Genomic DNA, 22,820 nt, shown 5'->3' on the forward strand with positions numbered 1-22,820 from the left:
TTTTGTTTCCTAACTGACATCAGAAAAACATTTTATCGCATCTAAAATACCCAAAACACGCAGGCTGATACTTTTAGTCAAACGCAAAACACCAATAAAAATGACTTAAAGTGTCCCAAAACTATTTCAAAATGACCTCTGAAAGTTTCAGTTTCAGAAGGTCCCGCCCCCTTGTTCGTGACGTCACGCCAGGACGTCTTGCCTTGCTCGAGAATCGAAACAATGACTTCAGATTCGGAGAAGATGCTTTCTTGTTACTCATCCAGTTATGAATATGATTCAAATAGTTCTGAAGAGGAAAGAATAAATGTTTGCAATCGATTAAAGGAGTCCTCTCATATCAATTCCAGCCGTCAGTGACAGCAATGTAGCACCCAGAAAATGTAGAAGATGGCGCCCAAGCTCCGTTGGAATTGGGCTGATTTGTCTGCTGGGAATTTGTGTCAACTAGTATCAAATAGTAGTCATGGTGCAACACACAACGCTTCACCATTGCGTTATGTATGTGTTTTCCTTCTAATTTCGCCATCAACACGGATCAACACGAAGTTTTCAGACCAAACAAAGTACCCAAAATGCATTGTGTGGCGCTTTTTCGGTCAGGGGCGTTCCAGATGTGACGTCACGTTAGGCATCGTCAACAACTCGAAAACAAGACTTCCTGAATATTCAGTCTTAAATCGTAAAATATAGCTATATGCGGTGGAATCTTTGTAAAATACGCTCAGTAGAAGTCATTTGAAGTGATTTTAGAAATTATGGACACAACTTGTCGGGAGGCGTCGGTTGTCCTTTAAAGGCAATGAGTAAGAATCCCTGACGTGGGACAGGTGTGATAGTGCTGCCGACTATGTACCAGGAGACTGAAAAAAAAAAACAATACATCAAAATAAAAAAGACAAGATCATGAGAGCAGGTGCTCCCTTTGCACAATCCCACTATTTGTGAGATATGCGTCCCAAAAAATGATTTTTTGATGATTAAAATTCGGTGCTGTCCAGTGATCAGAGTTGGGAGGCTTACTTCAAAAATGTCCTCAGCGGTGATTACTAGCTCCTTGATAAAAATGCAGTACAGACGCTGCCCACCTTACGAACGAGATACGTGGTCGATTGTAAGGTGAATTTGTTCATAAGTTACTCACGTGCTATATTTTATATGGAATGTATGTTTAAGTCAAACACTGAAAAGCACTGTATAAAACACAGACGATACGAACAAATAAATTCACACCTACTGTACTATGACGACATATAATCCTTGGGTCTTCAGTAAACCATTATTTTCTGTTTTGCCATGAAGAGGGTTTTCCTTCCTGCCCACATACTCTACACAGCCAATCATAAGCGAGCTCAACCCCTCCTCATCACAGCGTCACTGGGAAGAGGGATTTCCTTCCCGCCCACATACTGTACACAGCCAATCGTAAGCAAGTTCAGCGGATCAGGGCCTGAACTCATTGGCATCACTTAAGAATAGCTTGGCGCTGATTGGTCAGCTTTAGTGTCCGTCGTGTGAACTTCCAGCCGTTGAACATTCCAACGCGTCTATGTACGTCCATGTACGTGAGGCGCAGTAGGCAGCCAATCGCAAGCGAGCTCGGCTGAAAAAGGCGTGCAATACAAAATCTAATTTACAGCATCTCTGTCCGAACATTTTTCAAAATAGTACCCGCAAAAATGGTCGTATGTACCGTTACTCGAATGTTCACCTTGGACATGTAACTCCATCACGTGTACTACCAAATTAGGCTCAGTTATAGGTAAAGATTACTCCTTTTATCACAATTGTGAGTTTGTAGCATTTTATTTCACCCCATGACCGCACACAAATTCTGAATACTCATAAAACACGTAGATTGACCAAATGCAATTGTTACAACTTGATCAAAACCAAACATTGAAGTCAGTCATGCATCAGTGGAAAAATTGCTTTTACATTCTTAAAAAAATAAAACAATAAAAATAAAGGCATTGATGACCATATGTGCCACCTGACCAGTGTTGGGAGTTGAAGAAGACAGTGTAAACGTCTAGCTTACAAACAACAGCCTTGTTTTCAGGGGTATTCTTTTTACAAAATTGGAATGTGCATGACAGGCCAGTATCATGAAATAATACTATGAGATAATTTGTAATACTGCAACGGGAACTTGTTTACAATATGCAGCTCACTCTTCACACTGAGCCTGACGTACCGTCATGAGATTGATAGGTGTTGCTGTTAGGAGACGGCGTCTTATTGAGGAGTCGGAAAAGGAGGACATTGCAGGTATTGTCATTGTCATAGTGGACAAGAAGAGTATCACACAATCCCAATCCAGCGTGACCCATTTTAATAACCCCCCACACCTCAAACAAAAACACAAATCAAAAAAAAAACCAAATAGATCATATCTAATACAATGTGCACCATGACAGACCTTTTATTTTACATCATCATCATTTTCCCCGTTTTTTTAATTCATCATTCAAATAGAAAGTCTTTATTTATATTGTGAGCTATTTTTTTGGCTTTTCTTTGCCCTATGTGATTTTATTAGTTATTAGAATTTGCATGGTGTTGCAGATGAAATACTGTGAGGAAGGATGACCTATGTTGTCCAGTTAGGGTGCTCACCCTGTCTTAAAATAACAACTAATTGAATCAGTGCCAAAAGCGGATCCCACTTCTTTCGCCATGAGAGGTCCTCTACATCTGAGACAGCGCAAAAACAATAAAACAGCAAAAATAAACAAACTACAGCGAGCCGCCAAGTCCCATTCACATTCCAATCGAGGAGCAGTCAAGGTCACTTAAGAATGGTCGGTCGTTCTGTCTTCCAGTGCCTGATCAAGACCTGAACGTAAGAAGAAGGAAAAATCAATTAATTTCCAAAATGGGAACATATCGTTCAGTTTGGGGGAGAATTTTAAAAGGAGACTGGAGACTGACTGGAGACTGAACAAAAACACTCGATGGAGGGTTGAAAAGTATATTTTATGGAAACCCGGGAACTGATTATTCCCATTTTAATGGTTTCCTATGGGATTTTTTTTTTTTAGATACACACTTTTCGACTTACACACTCTGTCTGGGAACCAATTAAGTTCGTAAATTGAGGTCTCACTGTATGTCTATAGCATCTCAGAAACAGTTGTTACTGATGTCACCTATTATTTGACTGTTTTGTGTGGATTTTTACACAAGTGTAAAAATGACCCACAACATAATCAACGGGATTTTTTTTCAACATAATATGAGGGTTAATTCAACCTCAAGAGTGTCTACTCCGTCTGTGCTGCTGATTTATTTAGCGATACACAGTAGTTAATGCTTTTATTGGCCATATAAGCAATATCATAGAGACGTTCCATATACATATAAAAGTGACTCCCGGGGGTCAATAACCTGTCTTCCGAATAATGTTTCTCCTACAGGAGACCAAACAAAAGTCAAAGTGAAATTCACAATTCGATGTTTTCACTCCAATTTACAAATATTAGGGATTATCTTCAGGCTCCTAGAGAACACCTTTGGGAAATATGAATAAGTGTGGAACTCATAACTATTTCTTTACCTATTTTTTTACCTATTTCTTTTTAGCCAACCAAATGAAGGGCACAAAAAGGGCTCGGGGAGAAGATGCAAAATATTTCCAGAGCTGGAATTGAACCAGTTGACTACTGGGAAGACCACGATGCAGATACAGATAATGGATATATATTTTATTTACAGTAAAGTCTCGTTATATCGATATCGGATATATCGATAGTCCCGGTTATATCGATACCATTTCTATGCACGCACGGAGAAAATTACATGCAAATAGGGTCGGATATATCGATAGTCCCGGTTATATCGATATTTTTTCGGACTCCCTTGAATATCGATATAACGAGACTTTACTGTATATGTTTTTATTTACAGTAAAGTCTCGTTATATCGATATCGGATATATCGATAGTCCCGGTTATATTGATACTATTTCTATGCACGCACGGAGAAAATTACATGCAAACAGGGTCGGATATATCGATAGTCCCGGTTATATCGATATTTTTTCGGACTCCCTTGAATATCGATATAACGAGACTTTACTGTAGTTATATTGCATATAATGGAAGTCATGCTCCACACATCCACATCTGCAGTTTTGGTTAATTTCTGTACAAAGTGACAATTTACTTCAACTTTTCCGTCATCAAAAACGGGGGAACGCTTTTGCTAGCAAATGTAAAAGTTTAGCACTTTGTCAATGTTCTGTATTACTAATCAAGCTTGCGAAAAAACTTCATCACCTCTGCATCTTTTCTTCAGGGTATGAAAAGAACGCGAAAAGTTTCAGAGGCCATTAATCTTAATTGAAGAGTAAGAACATAATTTGTTAAATCATCAAATAGTTTAGCCGGGGAAGCCATTAAGTGCACTAATAAGTCGTAAGTACTTTGATACACTTTGATGCTCTTCATTGAGCTGCCATAATAAAAAGTGCCATTTCTATACTGTGCTTCAGTGGAAGGTCGACATGATGTGAAACCTAATTTACAGTCTTGGCTCGCAGGACAAAACATTAGGTACACCCGCACAAGCTGCGGAGATTTAAATATTCTGATTGTGAGGCCAGACGTATCACAAATAATAGTGCAGTTGTCTTCATCCTGGTGAAAATTTACATATTCTGCATGTGGAATTAGATTTGATCTTATAATGAAAAAAAAAACTCTTATAATGAATAAATCCACACTGGTGGGTGATATTATTTAAAAATACTGGAACATTTTAAAGTGTTGAAAATGGCTTACTCAATTTGAAGATGAGATATTAATCACTGAACAAAAAAGGCCGTTTTGGAGGGCTGCTGAAAAGTGATTTTCTGTCGAACACAAAGCGATGCACATAAACTCAAAATTCACTTAACATGAACTCTAATTTACTGGTAACATCATTAATGTTATTGTACAAATAAAGGCCCTGTCCCTCATTTGGAGGTAAGTAAATGATCACCGTTTAGATAACCAAATATTCGGGTTAGAAAAGGAGTAATGCAGGGGTCCTATTCAGGTTTTTCAAAATCATGAAGTATCTATGTACCTAGCTACCACACATGTTTTTGGAATGTGGGAGGAAATGTGTTTATTTATTGATCCAGTTATTTATTTGTTTGTTTGTGTTTGTGTTTATTTATATATCTGTTTATTTATTGGATTGGATTTACCTTTATTACACTTGCAGTGGATATATTTACATTTTACTGCAGCAAAGGTATGAAATGAATATGAAAGGAAATATATATATATATATATATATTGTATTTATTTTACTTACTGCGCAAGCTGGCATTTGGTTGTCGTAACAAAGCGTCCCGTGTAGTGGATGTTACACCTGACAACGTTGTTAGTAAAATCAGATTCCATTACCAGGAATTTGGGGTTGACCTTGAGCTAAAATCAAAAACAGAAATCAGAATCAGAATCAGAAAACCTTTATTCACTTAAATTATAAGAATTGAATTAAAAAGACAAAAAAAATTGTCAGAGTCCCATTCGGTTCTTACCTTCAGTATGTAGTTTCCAGGCTGGATGTCAGTGATGTCGATCCATTGACAGTCAATATCAGCATTGTAAGTATCATAGCAACCTGGGCTCAGACCCTGAGCAAACCAAAACATCAAAGTCATTCATTTGATAATCGAATAATGATACCTCCATTTTTTCTCGTTAAATTAAAGTTTGATTCTCCTAGAATCATTATTGAAAAAAAATATTACATTTTGTATTGTAGGAATGAGAAACGATGTAATGGGAAAAAGATGAAAAAGTAGAAAGTGTCATATTAACTCATTCACTACCATTCCCAAATCTAATTGGGAATTGAAAAGCATGATATGGAGCGCCATTCCCGAATTTGTTCGGGTTTTGTTTTTTTTCTTGCGAGGGGGTGCCGATAAAGCACTGGTCATACCTCTGGCAATGTTCTTCCCTCCCACGAGGGGGCAGCATTTGCCTTTTGTACATCTGTCCCCATTTCAAGCTCAGATAACTCCAGACTCATATAACTTACGAATTAACTCTTTTTTTCTGATGAAAGAAGATAGTCTAAGGTTTGTTTGTTTTTTTACGTTGCATTGGATGTTTATGTAGTCCTAAAACTCAACATTCTGTGGGTCCTGGAATTCGAGTGAAAATGACAAAAACCCTGGCACTGGAGTAGACAAATTTTTGAACGTCTGGCAGTGAACGAGTTACTTATTTAGGGTTTGCAGAACTGTTGCGTTACCTGAGTGTGTGAGGTACACGCATAACGTTTCAGGTGTCCAAAGTCACACGTGGTGTCCTCTAGACAGAAACTGGCCTTGTGTCCTTCTGCCACTTTGCGACCTGTGGCGACCTCCAACAGGTCATAGTGGCTGAACTCATCCATGCTATGATAGTGCCTGCAGCGTGAATAAGGCACAAAAAACAACAGCAGTTGCTGAGGAAGGAGGCAAACAGTCATGTGAGCTCAAGTTAGGCTTGTTTCAAGTGCAACTCTGTTATGTTTATGCAAATATTGTGAACTCATGTGTTAGTCTTTGCATGTATCATGCCGTGCCGTGTCGTGCACACGTTAACAGGAACTTTCAAAGCCAAGGTAACTTAATTAAAGACAAACCAACATGTTACGTCCTTCGTAAAAGAAAATAAGCATGTCAAAGCGACACAAGACTTTTATTATACGCATATTTGCACAGCTTGGGCTGATCAAAAGAGTCAGATCAGCAGAGCATGTTGCGACGACGGACTCTCTGAACTGAACAAAATTTGGATTCTTGCACTCCCAGTCATCGTGTACGTGTAATACACCATTCAACTTGGGTTTGCATTTTTCAAGATTATCTATTTTTAGGCGCGCTTGTTGCCGTTTGAGTAGCTCCTGAGCTGGGGCCTATCCCAGCTTAGTTTGCGGCGAGGGCGGAGAACACCATGTAATGGATGTTTAACGCATTGAAACCATTCACACTCACAACTATGGACGAATTGAAGTCTTCACGAACAGTCATTTTGGGGGGGATGCATTAGGAAGACTTCATATGCGGAGGCAACCCACAATCTCACAGCGAGGAGCGTACAAACTCCGTAGAGAAAGCCGACAGTTGAACTCAGAACCTCTGAACTGTGAGGCTGATGTACTAACTACTAATTCAATGTGATGGATTCAGTATACGTAATTAGTTTCTCTTAATAATCCCGAGTGAAAGTTTCTCATCGTGACACTTCAGAGGCCTTCATAATGTATCAATGCACAAAGCGCCTTCCCAATTGACATTTGTGTGATTGAACTAAACACTCCCATTAAACTTCCATACAAGAAACATAATGAGATGTCAATAAACATGACGCATGGTAAAATTGAAGTTTATTTCCAATTGCCATAATTATAGTGAGGTAAGCGCTAAAGACTGTTGAAGTCACACAAATTGAGCTTGTGCAAGCAATGGCTTGATTATTTTTATGATTATATTGCATGTTGCAACAACATTTTGTATGGGGTCGTTTGTTAGTATATGCCAATGACAACTTTCACAGAAAGTCGGAGCCAGTCGAGTGAACATTTTATAATAACAATAATAATAATAATAATAATAATAATAATAATAATATTATTATATTATATTATTATTATTATTATTATTATTATTATTATTATTATTATTACAAAACAAAACAAAACAAAACAAAACAAAACAAAACAAAACAAAACAAAACAAAACAAAACATAGTACAATGATGAAAAACAACTGTAAAGCTGAGCAAAGAAACAATATGAGGACAAAACGTTAAAAGTAGGAACAACAGAAGGCACTAAGCACACATACGACACCTCAGGATGTAAACTCGGAAGCAAAATGAAGGCCAGACTGGAATTTACCAAAACATGCAGAAACAAACTTTCAAAGTTCCTTGAGAAGGTGTTATGGACTAATAAGACGAAGATACACCAAAGCAAATATAGGGATGGAAGGAGAGGTGGCTAAAGGCCCTCTGTTCATGATCCCCAACATACAAGCTAATCTTTGGAATTTAGCGGCTTGCTTGGCTCCTTCCAGGAATGCGCTCAGTAATCTTCATTGATGATGTAACACATCAAGGCAGCTGCAAAAATGAACCCAGACGTCTACAGAAACATTTTGTCGGCCAATTTAAAGAAAGATTAGCCGCCAAGTGTTCATCAGGGGCAAGAAATTGATGCTTTGAGGCTAGCCAAGCCAATCTCCAGAGTTGAACACCATAGAGACTGTATTTATTTATTTATTTTTGGGAGCAAAACAGGGACTAAATTAAGTGAATACTGAAAACAAATAACTGAAAGAGGCTGCTGTGAAAATGAAAAGGCAACAGAAGACTTATGACATGCTCAATGACATAAAATATGAAATCACAAGTCACACGTGGTCCAGTTAAACTCTGAAAAGTGATGTCTCGTTCATTTTTATCTGTTCCAGTACTTTTGCCAACAAAAAAAAAATCCAAATTGTGTGTCAGACGCAGAGTGTACAATATTAACCGCTATTCTCATATTGGAGTTTTGATGTCTAATCCAAATGTCAACAGTGAGTATAAAAAATGGCTTCGCTGTTTCAATACATTTGTAAGACGGTGTAATAATAATACATTTCATTTACAAGCGCCTTTCAAAACTTTCAAGGTCACTTTACAGTCACAGGATCAGTTTTTCTGTGGGTGAGCAGCGGCAGCCACGTGCGCCAGCGTTCAATCAACCGGGAATAACTCAAATAGATCAAGTTAGCTAGCTAGCTAGCTAGGCAATAACTAATAGCTATCTAGCTAGTTAGACAGCTAATTGATAGCAAATAGATAGCTAGCTAGGTAGCCAGCAACGGTGACCCCGTTCAACCAGGAATAACTCAAATAGAACAAGTTAGATAGCTAGCTAATAGAAAAGTAATAGATAGCTAGCTATATAGCTAGTTAGACAGCTAATAGATAGCAAATATATAGCAAATAGATAGCTAGCTAGGTAGCCAGCAACGGTGACCCCGTTCAATCGGGAATAACTCAAATAGATTAAGTTCGCTAGCTAGCTAATAGACAACTAATAGATAGATAGATAGATAGATAGATAGATAGATAGATAGATAGATAGATAGATAGATAGATAGATAGATAGATAGATAGATAGATAGATAGATAGACAGATAGCTAGTTAGACAACTAATAGATAGCAAATAGATAGGAAATAGATATTGAGCTAGGTAGCCAGCGACGGTGACCCCGTTAAACCGGGAATAACTCAAATAAATCAAGTTAGCTAACTAGCTAATAGAAACCTAATAGATAGCTAGCTACCTAGTTAGGCAGCTAATAGATAGCAAACGTATAGGACATAGATAGCTAGCTAGGTAGCCGGCAACGGTGACCCCGTGCAATCAGGAATAACTCAAATAGATCACGTTAGCTAGCTAGCTAGCTAATAGATGCTGTGTTGGCCAATGTGTACGCGAAAAATGAAATCTGTTTCCTTGCTGGTCCTATCATATTATAAGGTACAACAAATCAGGGATAGAGATTGACCTAGTAAGAACAGAAATGTTATTTTCTGGATTCTCAACCAGTGTTGTCATGAAATGAATTTTAAGACATGGTTTTAAAATGTTTTTTCTTGTGTTGTTTTGGTCAATCAATGTCAGGCCTGTCAATAGTGAATATATTTACAATGGATTCCTGCATCGATTAATTGTATAACACTTATTTAACTCATAAAAAAAAAAAAAAAATAATAATAATAATAATAATAAAAAAGAAATCGCATGCGCTCAGTAATGCCACGTTGAGCCAGCTGCGTGACAATCTGGTGATCTGATTGAATAGAAATCAGAATCAGAATCAGAATCAGAATACCTTTATTCGTCCCACAATGGGGAAATTTGCAGTCCACAGCAGCAATTGAAAAGGGATGGGGTAGGGGTGGGGGTGAAAGGATAGAAAACAAGATATTCTAAGCATAACAAAATAAGTGTCAACTGTAAAGAAATGTAGGCCGGCAGAGTTTATAGTACGAGATTGTGAAAGATATTCCTTTTAAAAGCAAACACCGTACCCCAGTAACCCATATTCCCGCTGTGGCACTCCAGCAGCTATGTTATCGGGTGTCACAAATTGACAGAAGAAAAAAAACAAAAAACAAAAAAATCTCCCCAAAAGATTGATTTGTCAACTCAGTCAGTGAAATGATTGCCCCGGCTTGCTGCCTCCTGGGAGCTGCCGCCACCATGTGTCAACGTTGACTGACAAATATTAAAAAAAAAAAAAAGAAAACACAACAACACTGCCAATCTCCTAATGGCTGCTTGCATTCTTCATATGGGCAGTCTTGGCAAATTTATCGTTGTGGGATATACCGTCATCAAAATGAAAGCAATAACACTCCCCTCCCGACCGGATTCACATGGAATTCCTGAGTGACATTCAATTTGTTGCACTGTGGGCCTCGACGAGCCAAGTCAAACATTTCCATGGAGGGAGCAAGGGACGCCAGGAATATGTCTTCATAGTACATGGCGGGCAGGAATCTGCCTTTGTGTTCTCGCTGGGGATTTGTCAGGGACTCACCTCGACGTCTTTTCAAATGAAGAATTCTTTTGATAATAATAATAATAATAATAATAATAATAATAATAATAATAATAATAATAATAATAATGTTTTCTTTTCGGCCTTTCCCTTCAAGGGGTCGCCACAGCAAATCAGTGTCCTCCATCCTCAGAGGTTTGATCCGCATGTTTGTTTTGGCCAAGCTTTTACGTCGGATGCCCTTCCTTACGCAACCCTCTGTATTTATCCGGGCTTTGGACCGGCACAAGAAGACTTATGTCCCTTTGTGGCTACAGAACAAGCAACTCGCTCAGTAAAAGACTCCCAAACACAAAATGGTCGTCGGCACAGCAACATTCAAAAAAGCTAAACTATACTCAACATTTGATGACAATGCTCTGATCTTTAAGATGGATCTTTAAGATCCTTTAAGATGCTTTATCTCACCCCAAAAAACAAAAATAACGTCGGTGCGCTGCCTGATGAGCTTTGGGCTGCTGGTTGATCAAGCTGCTGCAAGTCTGTTTGGCGGCTTGGGGTAATAATGATAATAATAATAATAATAATAATAATAATAATAATAATAATAATAATAATAATAATAATAATAATAATAATAATACATTCTAAGCGCCTTTCAAATCTCTCAAGGACACTTTACAGTCACAGACAAGCATCGGTACTATAATAAATAAAATACAATCACACATAGAACGCAATAAATAAAATACAATTATAAATAGAAACAAGAGAGAGAGAGCTACACAGAAAATTCAATTTTAAATAGGTGGGTTTTGAGATGGGACTTGAAGGTGGGAAGAGAATCGATGTTACGAATGTTGGAAGGAAGTGAGTTCCAAAGTTTGGGGGCAGAGCAGCTGAAGGCTCTGTCACCCATCATGCTGAGATGGGTGGGGGGGGGGGGGCACACAGAGGTGGAGGGAGGAACAGGATCTGAGGGAACGAGAGAGAATAGAAATTTGAAGAAGGTCAGATAGGTATGGGGGCTGGGGGGGCAAGGTTATGCATAGCTTTAAATGTATAAAGAAGAATTTTAAAGTTGATTCTATATTTGACCGGGAGCCAGTGGAGCTATTGGAGGACGAGGGTGATGTGGTGAAAGGATGAGGTTCTGGTGATGATCCGGGCTGAAGAATTCTGGATGAATTGAAGTTTGTGGAGAAGTTTCTGAGGGACACCAAAGAAGTGAATTGCAATAGTCAATCTGGGAGGTGACAAGACTATGAACGAGGAGAGTGAGGAGTGAGAGACGGGCGAAGAGGATTGATATTGCGTAGGTGGAAGTACGCAGACCGGGTTAAGTTATTTATATGGGAGTGGAAAGATAGTGTGCTGTCAAGAATGACACCTAGGCTTTTCACCTGATGGGAGGGAGAAACAGTCGAATTGTCAATAGTGAGAGAGAAACTGTTAGCTTTGCTCAAGGTGGATTTGGTACCAACGAGGAGAATTTCAGGTTTTTTCGCTGTTAAATTTGAGGAAGTTATGGGTAAACCAGGATTTAATTTCAGAGAGGCAGAGTGAAAGGGAAGAAGGTGGCGAGATAGAACTGGGTGTCATCTCTAAGTTGACGTAGGTAACTACGGCCATAGGGCACCAATTTTGTAGGTTTTGAGGGGGTGATGACCAAAGTAGTGTTTCTAAAGGGTGTCTTGAGATACAAATGACCCAATTTACGAGATATGAGCCGTCAAAACTAACTTTTAAGTACAGTGATACCTCAGCTTACAAACGCTTTAGCTCATGAACTTTTCGCCTTACGAACATTAAATTTGCGAGAATATAACTTGGCATACCAAGTAGTTTTCGGCGGATGACCCAAACCACACAGTCCCGCTGTGGCTGGCGTACTAGTGTTCGGCGGATGAACACCAAACCACATGGTCCAACAGCACCATGATGGCTGGCAGACTAGTTTTCCACAACCCCTTTCAGATGTGGTTTGTTATCGGGTGGAGTACTTCTGCTATTATGGGACCGAAAAAGACCCCACCACAGGCTAGTGTTAAGCTGAAGAGGACACCAAAAAAAAAATACGGTCGAGCAGAAGAATGAGATCATTGAGAAACACGAACGAGGTGTTCGTTTGTGTGACTTAGCGTCCAAGTACCAGTCTGCTAAGTCGACCATTGCTACGTGTGGCTAAGCAACGGTCTCGGGCAATTGGTAGAAAAACTTCTGTTGATTTGGATTAACGAAAAGCAGCTAGCATTTATTATATATATAATAAGGTATGTTTTGTGTAGTTTTTAGGCTTATTTAGTAGAAAATTGTGTTTTATGGGGACCCAGGAACGATTTACTCTCATTTTTAATGGTTTCTTATGTTGAATAAATGTTTGGCATACAAACTTTCTGCTTTACACACATTCTCTGGGAACCAAGTTCGTAAGCTGAGGTATCACTGTTTTGCTTTATATAGAATTTCCACCAGATAGCGCTGTTTTTATATTTTTATGTTTCCCGCTTCTTTCCAATACAGTACAGAGTTGTGGCTATATTACAAGCCTTTGCGCAGTACAAGATCCCAGATGATTTCATGTGAGGTTCCACATGATTTTTCTTTGTTTGTTATTGCTGTCCTCTAAAAACTGCCAGTTGCACAGAAGACAACCATATAATAATTCAGAAGACAAAGAAGTGCTTACTGGTGACAACTATGCCACTCCCAGGTATGGTGTGGCCTGTTCGGCATGAAGTCAGCGGTGCCCCTGTTCTTCACCCTTTGTGGGAATCTCAGCAGTACTCGGACATCATAGTCGGTAGTCTCTGGTGCGTACGCGGAGCTGATGGATGAAAAGATAAAGCAAAAATGGAGAACAAAAATTGATTGTTTGTTTCTCATAGCCAGACTTGAAAAGGTTCACCGGAATGGTCGAGTGTTGAGAGGTCGGCCAGTGCGATGATATACACTCTTGTAACGGGATTTACTTTGGTGTGAAATAAGACAAAGCACCATCTCAATCGCGCAAGATCCGAGCCATTCCATCCATGCATTTTGTAAGACACTTAAATTCCTGCAATGAGATTTTTTAGCTTTAGTTCTGTGTTGACAGAAATGTCTGCCAAATTTGGAGTTGATTGGCGAAAGGCAAAAATGTATCTATTCCCTCCACTATATTATACCATTATAAAAATTGTGTTATGGTCAAACATCTGCACACTTAGATTTTGTTTGCTTATATTTTTGGTGAGACAGATAAAAAGCTTACTTTTACACATTTCCTCTTTAAACTCAAACTTTTAACCTAAAACAATACAATTTTAAATGGAGGTTTTGAAACCAAATTGGCAACTGCCAGTTCAGTTTCATTCATAGATCTTAAGATGGTCCACCCAATTTAGTCTCCATCGGACCAAGTCGCTGATCTGTTCTAAGATGCGGTTTTGATTTTGTGTAAAAAGTTCAAAATATCAGCGCAAAGTAGGCCAATCAAGATTATGATCATTTACAATTTGTTTAGCCTTTGCTGTCTTATTAAAGGTCAGCTGTGTATTAAAAGTAAATGTCAGCATGTGAGCCTGAACAATCATTTTTTTCTCAGTAGAATCATACCGGAACATTATTTAAACCGGTCAGTCTTAGGATCTAGCAAATAAATAAATGTAAAAAAAATATATATCATCTTAAATGACGAATTAACAACTAGTCCTTTCTGAGACTCTGAAAATCCGAGTAAGCACCAACATGGCAAATGTGAAGGGTGAACTTACATTAACAACAGGGCAAGAGAGAGTAGCTTGTTTTAAATAAAATCTGCACGAAGACAAGCAGGAAAATGAAAATTCATTCAGTTTTACCTTGAAAGGCATTTTTCTTCAGCGGCGCAGCGCAGGGAATACATACGAGCCCTTTGAATGTATGTCGAAGCCTGGACGTAGTTGGCATCGGGAACTAGGTCAGGTAACCCTAATGAATACAAAAAAACGATATATCAATTCTAAGGATTGGTCAATATTAAGGAAGCAAACAATCAAGGATATCATATTGCAGAACATGGTGTAAAGAGAAACATAAAAATGTTAAAAATGATTGTAATGGGCCCCACGTGACGTCATGACTTTATTCATTTATAGCAGAAATTAAAGTGTAGTTGATTTACAGATATGTAATGAATATAGATTTTACTGATAACAGTTTTACCTCTGGAACAAATGAATTCAAATGTCATTACTTTTGAGGGGCAAATTATTTTTAAATCCGCTGAAATTGCTAATCAAGCATTTTATAATAGATTGTGTCTAAACTTTGAGATTCCACTGAAGAAATCAGTGTCTACTGTGACAAGCTATCTGGCATGGTCCATCTTTTCCAATCTTTCTACAATACGGTCCTTTCTGGTCCCATCATATATTTGTCATCAATTTTTTATTCCGTGGCATTTATAGAAGTACTGATGGACGATATGAGGAGCAACAGCGATGGGGTTGTCAGTTCAAGACCGGGTCGCGATGCACAGAGCCTTTGGCAGCTAATTATCGTCCATTCCAGATGATTATCACGCTTTTTCTAATGAGATGCTCCATAGGCATTTCCAGACCACAGGGGTGAATTTGGGGTGACTGAGCCAAAGGGTCGCACAGTGTATGTGCATGCGTCTTGGTAAAATTGTCCCAAAAGAGAACATAACGCACAGTAAGCCTCTAACTAAATGCAATTTATGATGAATATCCTCATATGAATGTCAGTACGGTGGCTTATGCAGATGCTGTTATGCTGCCTCAGCTAATGTGATGTGATCTTCCCTGATACTTGTTTTATTATGAATTTACCACTTGAGGTTAACTTTTAATGAAGTTTGTGTAGGTTGATGTATTCTATCTTCTGGGGGATCGAGCTCTCCTTGGAAACAAGTAAGCTGGTTTACCGGAAGGCTTATTGCCATTCAGCTTCAGCCTTTACTCAAGGGGTGCGGGAGAAGAACATGTCGAGAGAGAAAAAACATTATTTTTGTTTTGGTTTAAAGTGGGCCACTGACAAGTGTGTGTGAATGTTACAAAAGCAAAAATGTGATTTGTTTGTCTAACCCAAACTACAAAGGAGAGCAACTCTCCCCTGCAATATCTTATACAAGTAGACTAAGACTGACATTCATCATGGTTACTCTGTGATTTAACACGCTTCTCAAGAAAAACAGAACTTTATGAGGTTATGTTGTTTTTTTTTTTCGAGGGAGAGGGTGCTCTCAGATCACTATGTGCCAGTGGGACAGCTTACACAGACAGGCAGATTCACATAAAAGTAGTCTCCTACCTCTGAATTCGCATCTCTGGTGAGTAAGATGTGATTTTATGTTGATCAGTATTGATTGTGTACTCCCATGCTGTTGTTTATGCGTTCTGTGATTTATTGGTATAGATATAGGTAAATCTGTTTCTTGGTACGAATGGTATTTTTCATCAAATGCCTGAAATTTCAATGTCTCTTTTTTAAAGCACATAGCTTTAGTTGCTCATCGTATTGACTGTTTCAATAAAAAAAGTTCAAATACATATTCACGAGATAAGTGCCGTGTGGCTGCAAAGGAGCGTTGCTGTAAACCCTAAATGCTAACATAACAGTTGTTATGCTAAAGCTAACATAAGAGTTGTTATGCTTGCACATTGCAAGGAAGGTTCTATTTTCAAACACTAAACACAAAATAAAATAATGCGGCAACTTTCAACGTCGAAGTACAAGACATTGATCGAAAACTATCTATATGCTAGCATACGAAAATGTTAGCACGTTTTCCATTATCGTTGCTAATAGTACCCCGCTACTACACTAAATCCTGTCGATCTTTCTTTATACAATGTACTTATGAAGGTACCTTACTATATATTACATCATACCATCTGTTCGCATTGTACTTCCTTAATGATGATTGAATTCAGTGCAATTTCAGATGTGTTACCTCATTTTTTTTCAACACTTCTCAAAAACAGTGGTGTATTTACACCATGGAGGTTTTGACATGTTTTTGCTGAGTATTTAGAATGCAAGTGAATATAAACTAGGGCTTTGGCGTGTTCGCTTTCCCGTGAGGCTGATGTAGTATGACAGGGCACACTTGCTGGGAAATACCATGTTGATATTGTAAGTACTTTGAGTGACTGCCACAATTTCTGCTTTTTCAATCTCATTCACTTTGTTCCACCCAGGAGAAGACTGTTCTCTGCCCCTGCTAATCTTTCAAAATGAGAAACTGGGTCTCTTTATTGGGATGAAGTAGTTGGAGGGACCTAAGCTGATCAGCTCTCAACAGCATGTGACAATGCCACATATTACACTGTAAGTGGGACACACTTTGGAGACCACACCAGGCATTTTTTAAACACAAGAAGTTGTAAAAACTACATACTTTAAGATTAGTTCAAGCTAAAGATGATGAGCCGCAGAGAAACGACACATCATAGTATTTCACATTTATTGAGGTCAAATTAAAGACGAACAAGTGATTTGTCGTTTTAGCAGAGCTTCCACGATGCACTGTATGACCTTGGAAGGGAAATGAAATAAAATAAGGGTGACTGAATTACCAGGGGGGGCGACTGGTTAGCACATCTGCCTCACAGTACAGATTTATATGGTTTGATTCCGGGCTCTGGCCTTTCTATATGTAGTTTGCATGTTCTCCTTGCTGTGACCCTTGTGAGGATAAAGCGGTTCAGAAAACGATGGATGTTCTCCCTGTGACTGGGTGAATTTGGTCCAGGTACATTTGTCACATATCTTAATTGGGGACTCTTAATTCTCACTATGCGTGATCGTGAATGGTTGTTTGTTTCTTTGGGTCCTGCAATTGGCTGCCAAATATTTCAGGGTGAGCATCACCATCTGGGATCGGCTCCTGCACACCAGCACTCTTTGTGTGGAAAAGTGTTTTGGATAAGGGATGAATGACTTTGTAGGTAGCACACTGTTTCCATGTCAGCATTTTGTCATTTTGCATTTGTCTTCAAACTTTACAACCAGGCATGTTGCAAACTCCTCATTGAGCCATCATTGTACTTTGTCAATGGTCTGCCATCTACCCATCCATTTTTTTATACATTGTATCCTAACTTATTTCTTGAAATACATTTCCATTTCAAGTAGCACTTCACTCCTAGGCGTTTTCAAGTTTTTTAGTTTCTCATTTGAAGTATCACCCAACTAATAGCCATGATGTAAACCATTGATCAATCCACCTGTGTTCTTTTTTGATAGTCAGGTTGCAATTTTTAGCATGTTAGCTTTTTCCATGAGCCCATCAATCTATTCGCTGCATACCAATTATTCACAACATTCCACTCACACAAGACATATGGAGACAAACAACCATTCAGTCTCACATTCACACCTCTAAACACATTTTTCAATGAGCCTAACATGCATGTTTTTGGAATGCGACAAAGTCATGCAAGCAAGGGTAGAACATACAAACTACACACAGGCATGCTTTGTGCTGTGAACTTCACAACAAGCAGCAGACTGGTGACAAATTCTTCCAAAAAAGTTGCTAAATGCTCACTGAATTGCACAAACATTAACATTCAGTAGAATGCCACATCACAAACATGGGTGATTTGGTGTGCTTGGGTCACATTTTCATTCATGTCAAAGGGGAAATATAAGATACAAATGTTCTGAGTTATAAGTGTGGTTACCATTGTAGAACCCGACATCTGTACAGAGCATGATGTAAACTTACCCTTCTGCCTTCATACTTTCTGTCGTCAGTCAATTTAAAATGACATCACCGTCCATATGGGCTCGGCTTGCAAACATTACATGACCAAACCCACCGAAACAGGTGGCCTCCAGTATCACCGATGTGAACTCAGACCTCATTTGTGATGCTACCTAATTTTTTTCACTGGTGAGTCAGATTTTGAATCGCAGTGGGCAAAGATCGGCCACTCCCAAAAAGGAGTGACAGGAGGCTGCATACTACATGACATTTCAGTCGGGATTAGCTGCAATGCTCGGTGCAGGGTGGTCCTTATTTAGAGTATCGTGTATCATTAGTAGTTGTCCTTTGTACTATCATGTACTCATGAGTCAAATAACTAAAGAGAATGTTTTCAGTAGCCGGAATGAACTAATCAGTGCCAATTATTGACTCCTTTTTCTTTGTCATGATGGTCAGCATCTTTGGGTATTTGAGCAAGAAGGAATCAGTCTGAATCATGGTGAATTGCAAAGTGTGTACTTGTTCTTAAACACACGATCACATTGCCAACTTTGATAATAAATTTGAGCCTAAAATGAAAATACAGTAAAGTCTCGTTATATCGATATTCAAGGGAGTCCGAAAAAATATCGATATAACCGGGACTATCGATATATCCGACCCTGTTTGCATGTAATTTTCTCCGTAAAGTCTCGTTATATCGATATTCAAGGGAGTCCGAAAAAATATCGATATAACCGGGACTATCGATATATCCGATATCGATATAACGAGACTTTACTGTAGTGATTTGCAATAAGGTGGGAGAAAATGCCAAAATATCACACCGTTATAGTCATTCACTCATCAAATTCAACTGTATGAGATGAATAACACATTAAATGCAACTATTGTTGTTGATGTGTTTGTTTTTTGTTTGTTTGTTTGTTCTTCAAAGCAAAACAATTCAGCAAGGTGCACAGGATAAAACATTTTGATAGAAACAAGGAACTTGCCAAAAGGCCAAAATTTGATCAAGGCTGCAGAGAGATTCATAACAGAGTATCCTTATCTGTACAATCTTATCGTCTCTGACCAGTGTAATTTGTCCAATTGCTAAGGAATTGCTGCCTCCAAGAGTGAAAAGATATGCTTTTAGTCTCTATGAGTGCACACCTATTTTGGGATTACAACTACTCATTGCTCTTGCTTCCCTGCACCTGGGTCCACCTTTTTGCAGCAAAGACTAACAAAAAAAAACAGTGTTCAACGGTCCCCGGCACTATAACTGCTTCATTGTTTCTGTGAAGCAGCAATTAGAAGTCTAACTCTTCTGTTGCTCGCCTAACCTAACAATCTGGGCCAGAGTGATGACTGACCTTGCTAACACACCTGTATGCAGGATGTCATTTTGCGCTGTGGGACTGTTGGGTGCTGAATGAATGAAGCATTTACGATGGATTGAGAGAAATGCAACGTAACGGCCCAATGTGTTAGACATATGAGTAATCTCACGCCACACAACGGTCGGGAGAAAAAACCAGGTTTATCTTATGTTGTAAGTAGTACTGTTTGTACTACACATTAGGCCTCTTTTAGCTCTGAAAGCTCTTGTAGGGACTTTCCATATCATTCTTCCTAATGGGGAGTGGTCATTTTCTGTATAAACCACATCTTTTGGTCCCAACCCACTCCTCTCGAACCTTGTTTACTCTCTCTTGTCCCAAAGCGCAGGAGTGAGCCCCACCTCTCATCACAAGCAATGAGGTCACCATCGCATTACCAAACTGCACGTGAAGCACACAGAGCACCCCCTCACATGCAAACAATGTTTCTTGTGTGCTGGGCTTTTTTTAAATGGGAAAAAATGGCACAAGCAGCAGAAGAAGAATTTACACTCCACCCATAAAAAAGTGAAATAACTCTTACGAAGATTGCTTAAGACATCTGATAAACATGCTTGAAAATGATGATTGCATATTTAAGAAGGCGACGGGAGCGAGCGCTCAATATTTGCATCATTCAAATTCCTATAAGGAATTGCGATTAGAAAGGCAAAAATCCCAGCAGTGGCTCCAAGTGAAGTATTAGTCTGTCAGACTCTGACAGATTTAAAGAACTTCAGAGTCTTCTTCATGTCTCGACCCTCTGCGGAGAGCCAACTTCTAGAACTGAATGTTTTTATTTGTCATAAAAAAAAACTATTTCATACTCAAAAAACTGGAGGGGAAATTACCTCTTTGCTCTTGTTGGTATATGCTTCCAACATTGGGTTGCTCAATGGCAGAGTTTGGCGAGGTTCTTCCGGGTGGGACAGGCTGTAGGAAGGGAGGCTGCGGTCTTGCGAATGGTGGGAACTGTTCATACTGAGGACTCCGTACCGGTGCTTCGCCGGCCTGTCCTGGCTGGTCCACTCTGCCATCAGGGATTGAGGCAGCAGAGTCCTCGTTGTATAGACTGTGGGTGTACCTGCGATCCAGGCCATCTGAAAATGGTGGCTGGATGGGCTGGGTGGCCTGTGGGGGTGGCGCAGGATTGGTCCCATAACTGTATGACTGGTAGAATTGGTAACCGTCATCTGTGAAATCAGGCTGTGATCCAGGCAGTGCCGGGCCCACACTGTACACTCCTCCAGTATACCCCTGTCCACCGGCGTACGATCCACCAACGTAACCCCCTCCGGGAAGTGACTGAAAGGGCGGCTCGTAGTTCCTGTATGGCCCCTCCGCGTAACTGGGCTCATACGGCACAGGTTGGTAGAAAGGTTGCTGAGGAGCGGGATACTGAGGGTAGGACGGAATGCTATAAGGTGATGAAGAATAGGAAGATGATGAGCCTGTGGCTTGTCTGACCCTGGTGCTGGAGGACCCCTGGAAAGGTACCCCACCTGTGGACCCAGATGTTTGCCTCCAGTTATCAGGCACTTGCCCAAAACCAAAAGGATGCCTGGCTTGTCCGCGGATAGTCTCAGAGGATCCTCGTGAAGGCGCTTGTCTGCGAACGTTACCACCTTGAGATCTACGGGACGACTGAGGGCGGGTGTCAGCAACCACTATTCTGTGATCTTGGTCCTGCATGCCGCTCCCGGCAGGAACGTATTCTGACCCGCTGTTTAGAAGACTGAACCTGCGACCATTGTTCTCCCACTGGATCACCTGCCGCCATGGGACGGTTGAGCCATCCTGCCTGGAGGTCCGACTCTGACTCTGGGCCTGCCCTGATCCGACCAAGACAAATACTAAACAAACAACAGGCAGCATACTGACTTTAGACTCAAAACACCTGTAGTGCTGTCAAAAAAACATGAGTGTCCTGGTTCCTAGGGTTGGTCTGTCGGTGGTGTTGAAGTGATGCAGGTCTTCTCCTCAGGCACATCTGCAGGTCTTCTTGCGACAAGCTAGAGGAAGGTGAAAGCCGTGGTGGTCTGTCCAACGTCAGACGTTCCTGCCTGCCTGCTGCACCGCTGCAAGTTTCTATTTGCCTGATTGCTTACAATGAGCTGTGAAAAAATCTCAAAGGTTTTTTTCCCTCTTCTCTTTTTTTAAGGAGAGGTCCCACATGGCCCTAGTGCTAGTGATGTTTCCTGGCCTGCAGTAGGCCAGCCCTCTGTGAGGCCTCCAGAATCAACATTACCATCTGCAAAGGCATGTACAGTAAAATACACCTCATTTCTCACAATGTCTTGGACTCTTCGCATTGGGTCACATAGACAAACATATAGGCTACACATATATGAGCAACAGGTGTTTAAACGGCTGCTTTGACACTGTCACTTTACCTTTTAAACTTCTACCAAAACAATGCCGAGCAGATGTGAGGCTTTAATTGGTAACAGTGAGCATTCAGTCATAGAGAGCGGGTATACTTACACAATGAACACATGGTTGGAACACGTTTCTAAGGGAAAGGAAACAAGCTGTGAGTCCCTTGAGTCATACATGCGCAGGAAAATTCTAAAAAAAATCATAATTTACTCAGAATGGGCCTTAACATCCCTTACCATGGTAGCGTGACATCAACATGTCACACATTTTAAAACATCAAAATGAAATATTTTTCCTTTAACCGAGCTAGTCCTTTGAAAAAGGTAATATGTACCTCTGTTTAAAATTCACCTCTGGTTCGTACTCGTTGAAATACCTTAGCACCAAATATAATCGTTGCCGTACACAATTATTAGTGACTGTACATATTTTCTTCACCTCTTCTCCTTTTTACAGGAGTGTCAAACTCATTTTTGTCGCATGCCACACTGTCGTTACCATTTCCCATTGGTGAGGGGGGGTTGTTCTAATCAGAATCAGATCAGAATCATCATTAATGCCAAGTATGTAGAACTCACAAGGAATTTGTCTCCGGTAGAACACGCTGCACTAGTATCATCACAGAAAAACTGATCCTTTGACTGTAAAGAGTGAGACGGTGAGACTTTTGAAAGGTGCTTATAAATGAAATGTTTTATTATTATTATTATTATTATTAGAAAAATTGAGGTACAATACAGTTCTACTTGGGTCACTGTTTAGAGAGTCAATGGCTTGGGGTAAGAAGCTGTTGAAATGTCTGCTGGATAACTGAAACCATGAAAT

The 22,820-nt window shown here is 39.7% G+C and overlaps 2 protein-coding genes across 3 annotated transcripts in view; one reads left to right on the forward strand and one right to left on the reverse strand.

Moving 5' to 3' along the window:
• Nucleotides 1–1,793: 1,793 nt before the first annotated feature.
• On the reverse strand, nt 1,794–21,830 carry loxl1 (lysyl oxidase-like 1). Of its 2 annotated transcripts, XM_088992917.1 has the most exons (7): nt 20,468–21,826; nt 14,396–14,504; nt 13,243–13,380; nt 6,259–6,415; nt 5,537–5,632; nt 5,308–5,423; nt 1,794–2,839 (listed from the first exon to the last, which is right to left on the reverse strand). In XM_088992917.1, the coding sequence occupies exons 1-7, from the start codon at nt 21,489–21,491 to the stop codon at nt 2,833–2,835; spliced, it is 1,647 nt and encodes a 548-aa protein (XP_088849043.1). In that variant the 5' UTR covers nt 21,492–21,826; the 3' UTR covers nt 1,794–2,832. The 2 variants fall into 2 exon arrangements, with proteins under 2 accessions (XP_088849043.1, XP_088849044.1); XM_088992918.1 differs by lacking the exon at nt 1,794–2,839 and having other exon boundaries at nt 5,304–5,423; nt 20,468–21,830.
• The window catches only part of insyn1 (inhibitory synaptic factor 1), a 204,564-nt gene continuing 198,486 nt past the window's right edge, over nt 16,743–22,820 (forward strand). Inside the window, exon 1 of the mRNA XM_088992921.1 lies at nt 16,743–16,868. The gene's annotated coding sequence lies outside the window, so the exon portion shown is untranslated. The remainder of the gene's footprint in view (nt 16,869–22,820) is intronic.

The sequence above is a fragment of the Hippocampus bargibanti genome, linkage group LG03 (assembly GCF_051943395.1).
Source record: "Hippocampus bargibanti isolate YZ-2025 linkage group LG03, ASM5194339v1, whole genome shotgun sequence".
Classification (NCBI taxonomy): Eukaryota; Metazoa; Chordata; class Actinopteri; order Syngnathiformes; family Syngnathidae; genus Hippocampus; species Hippocampus bargibanti.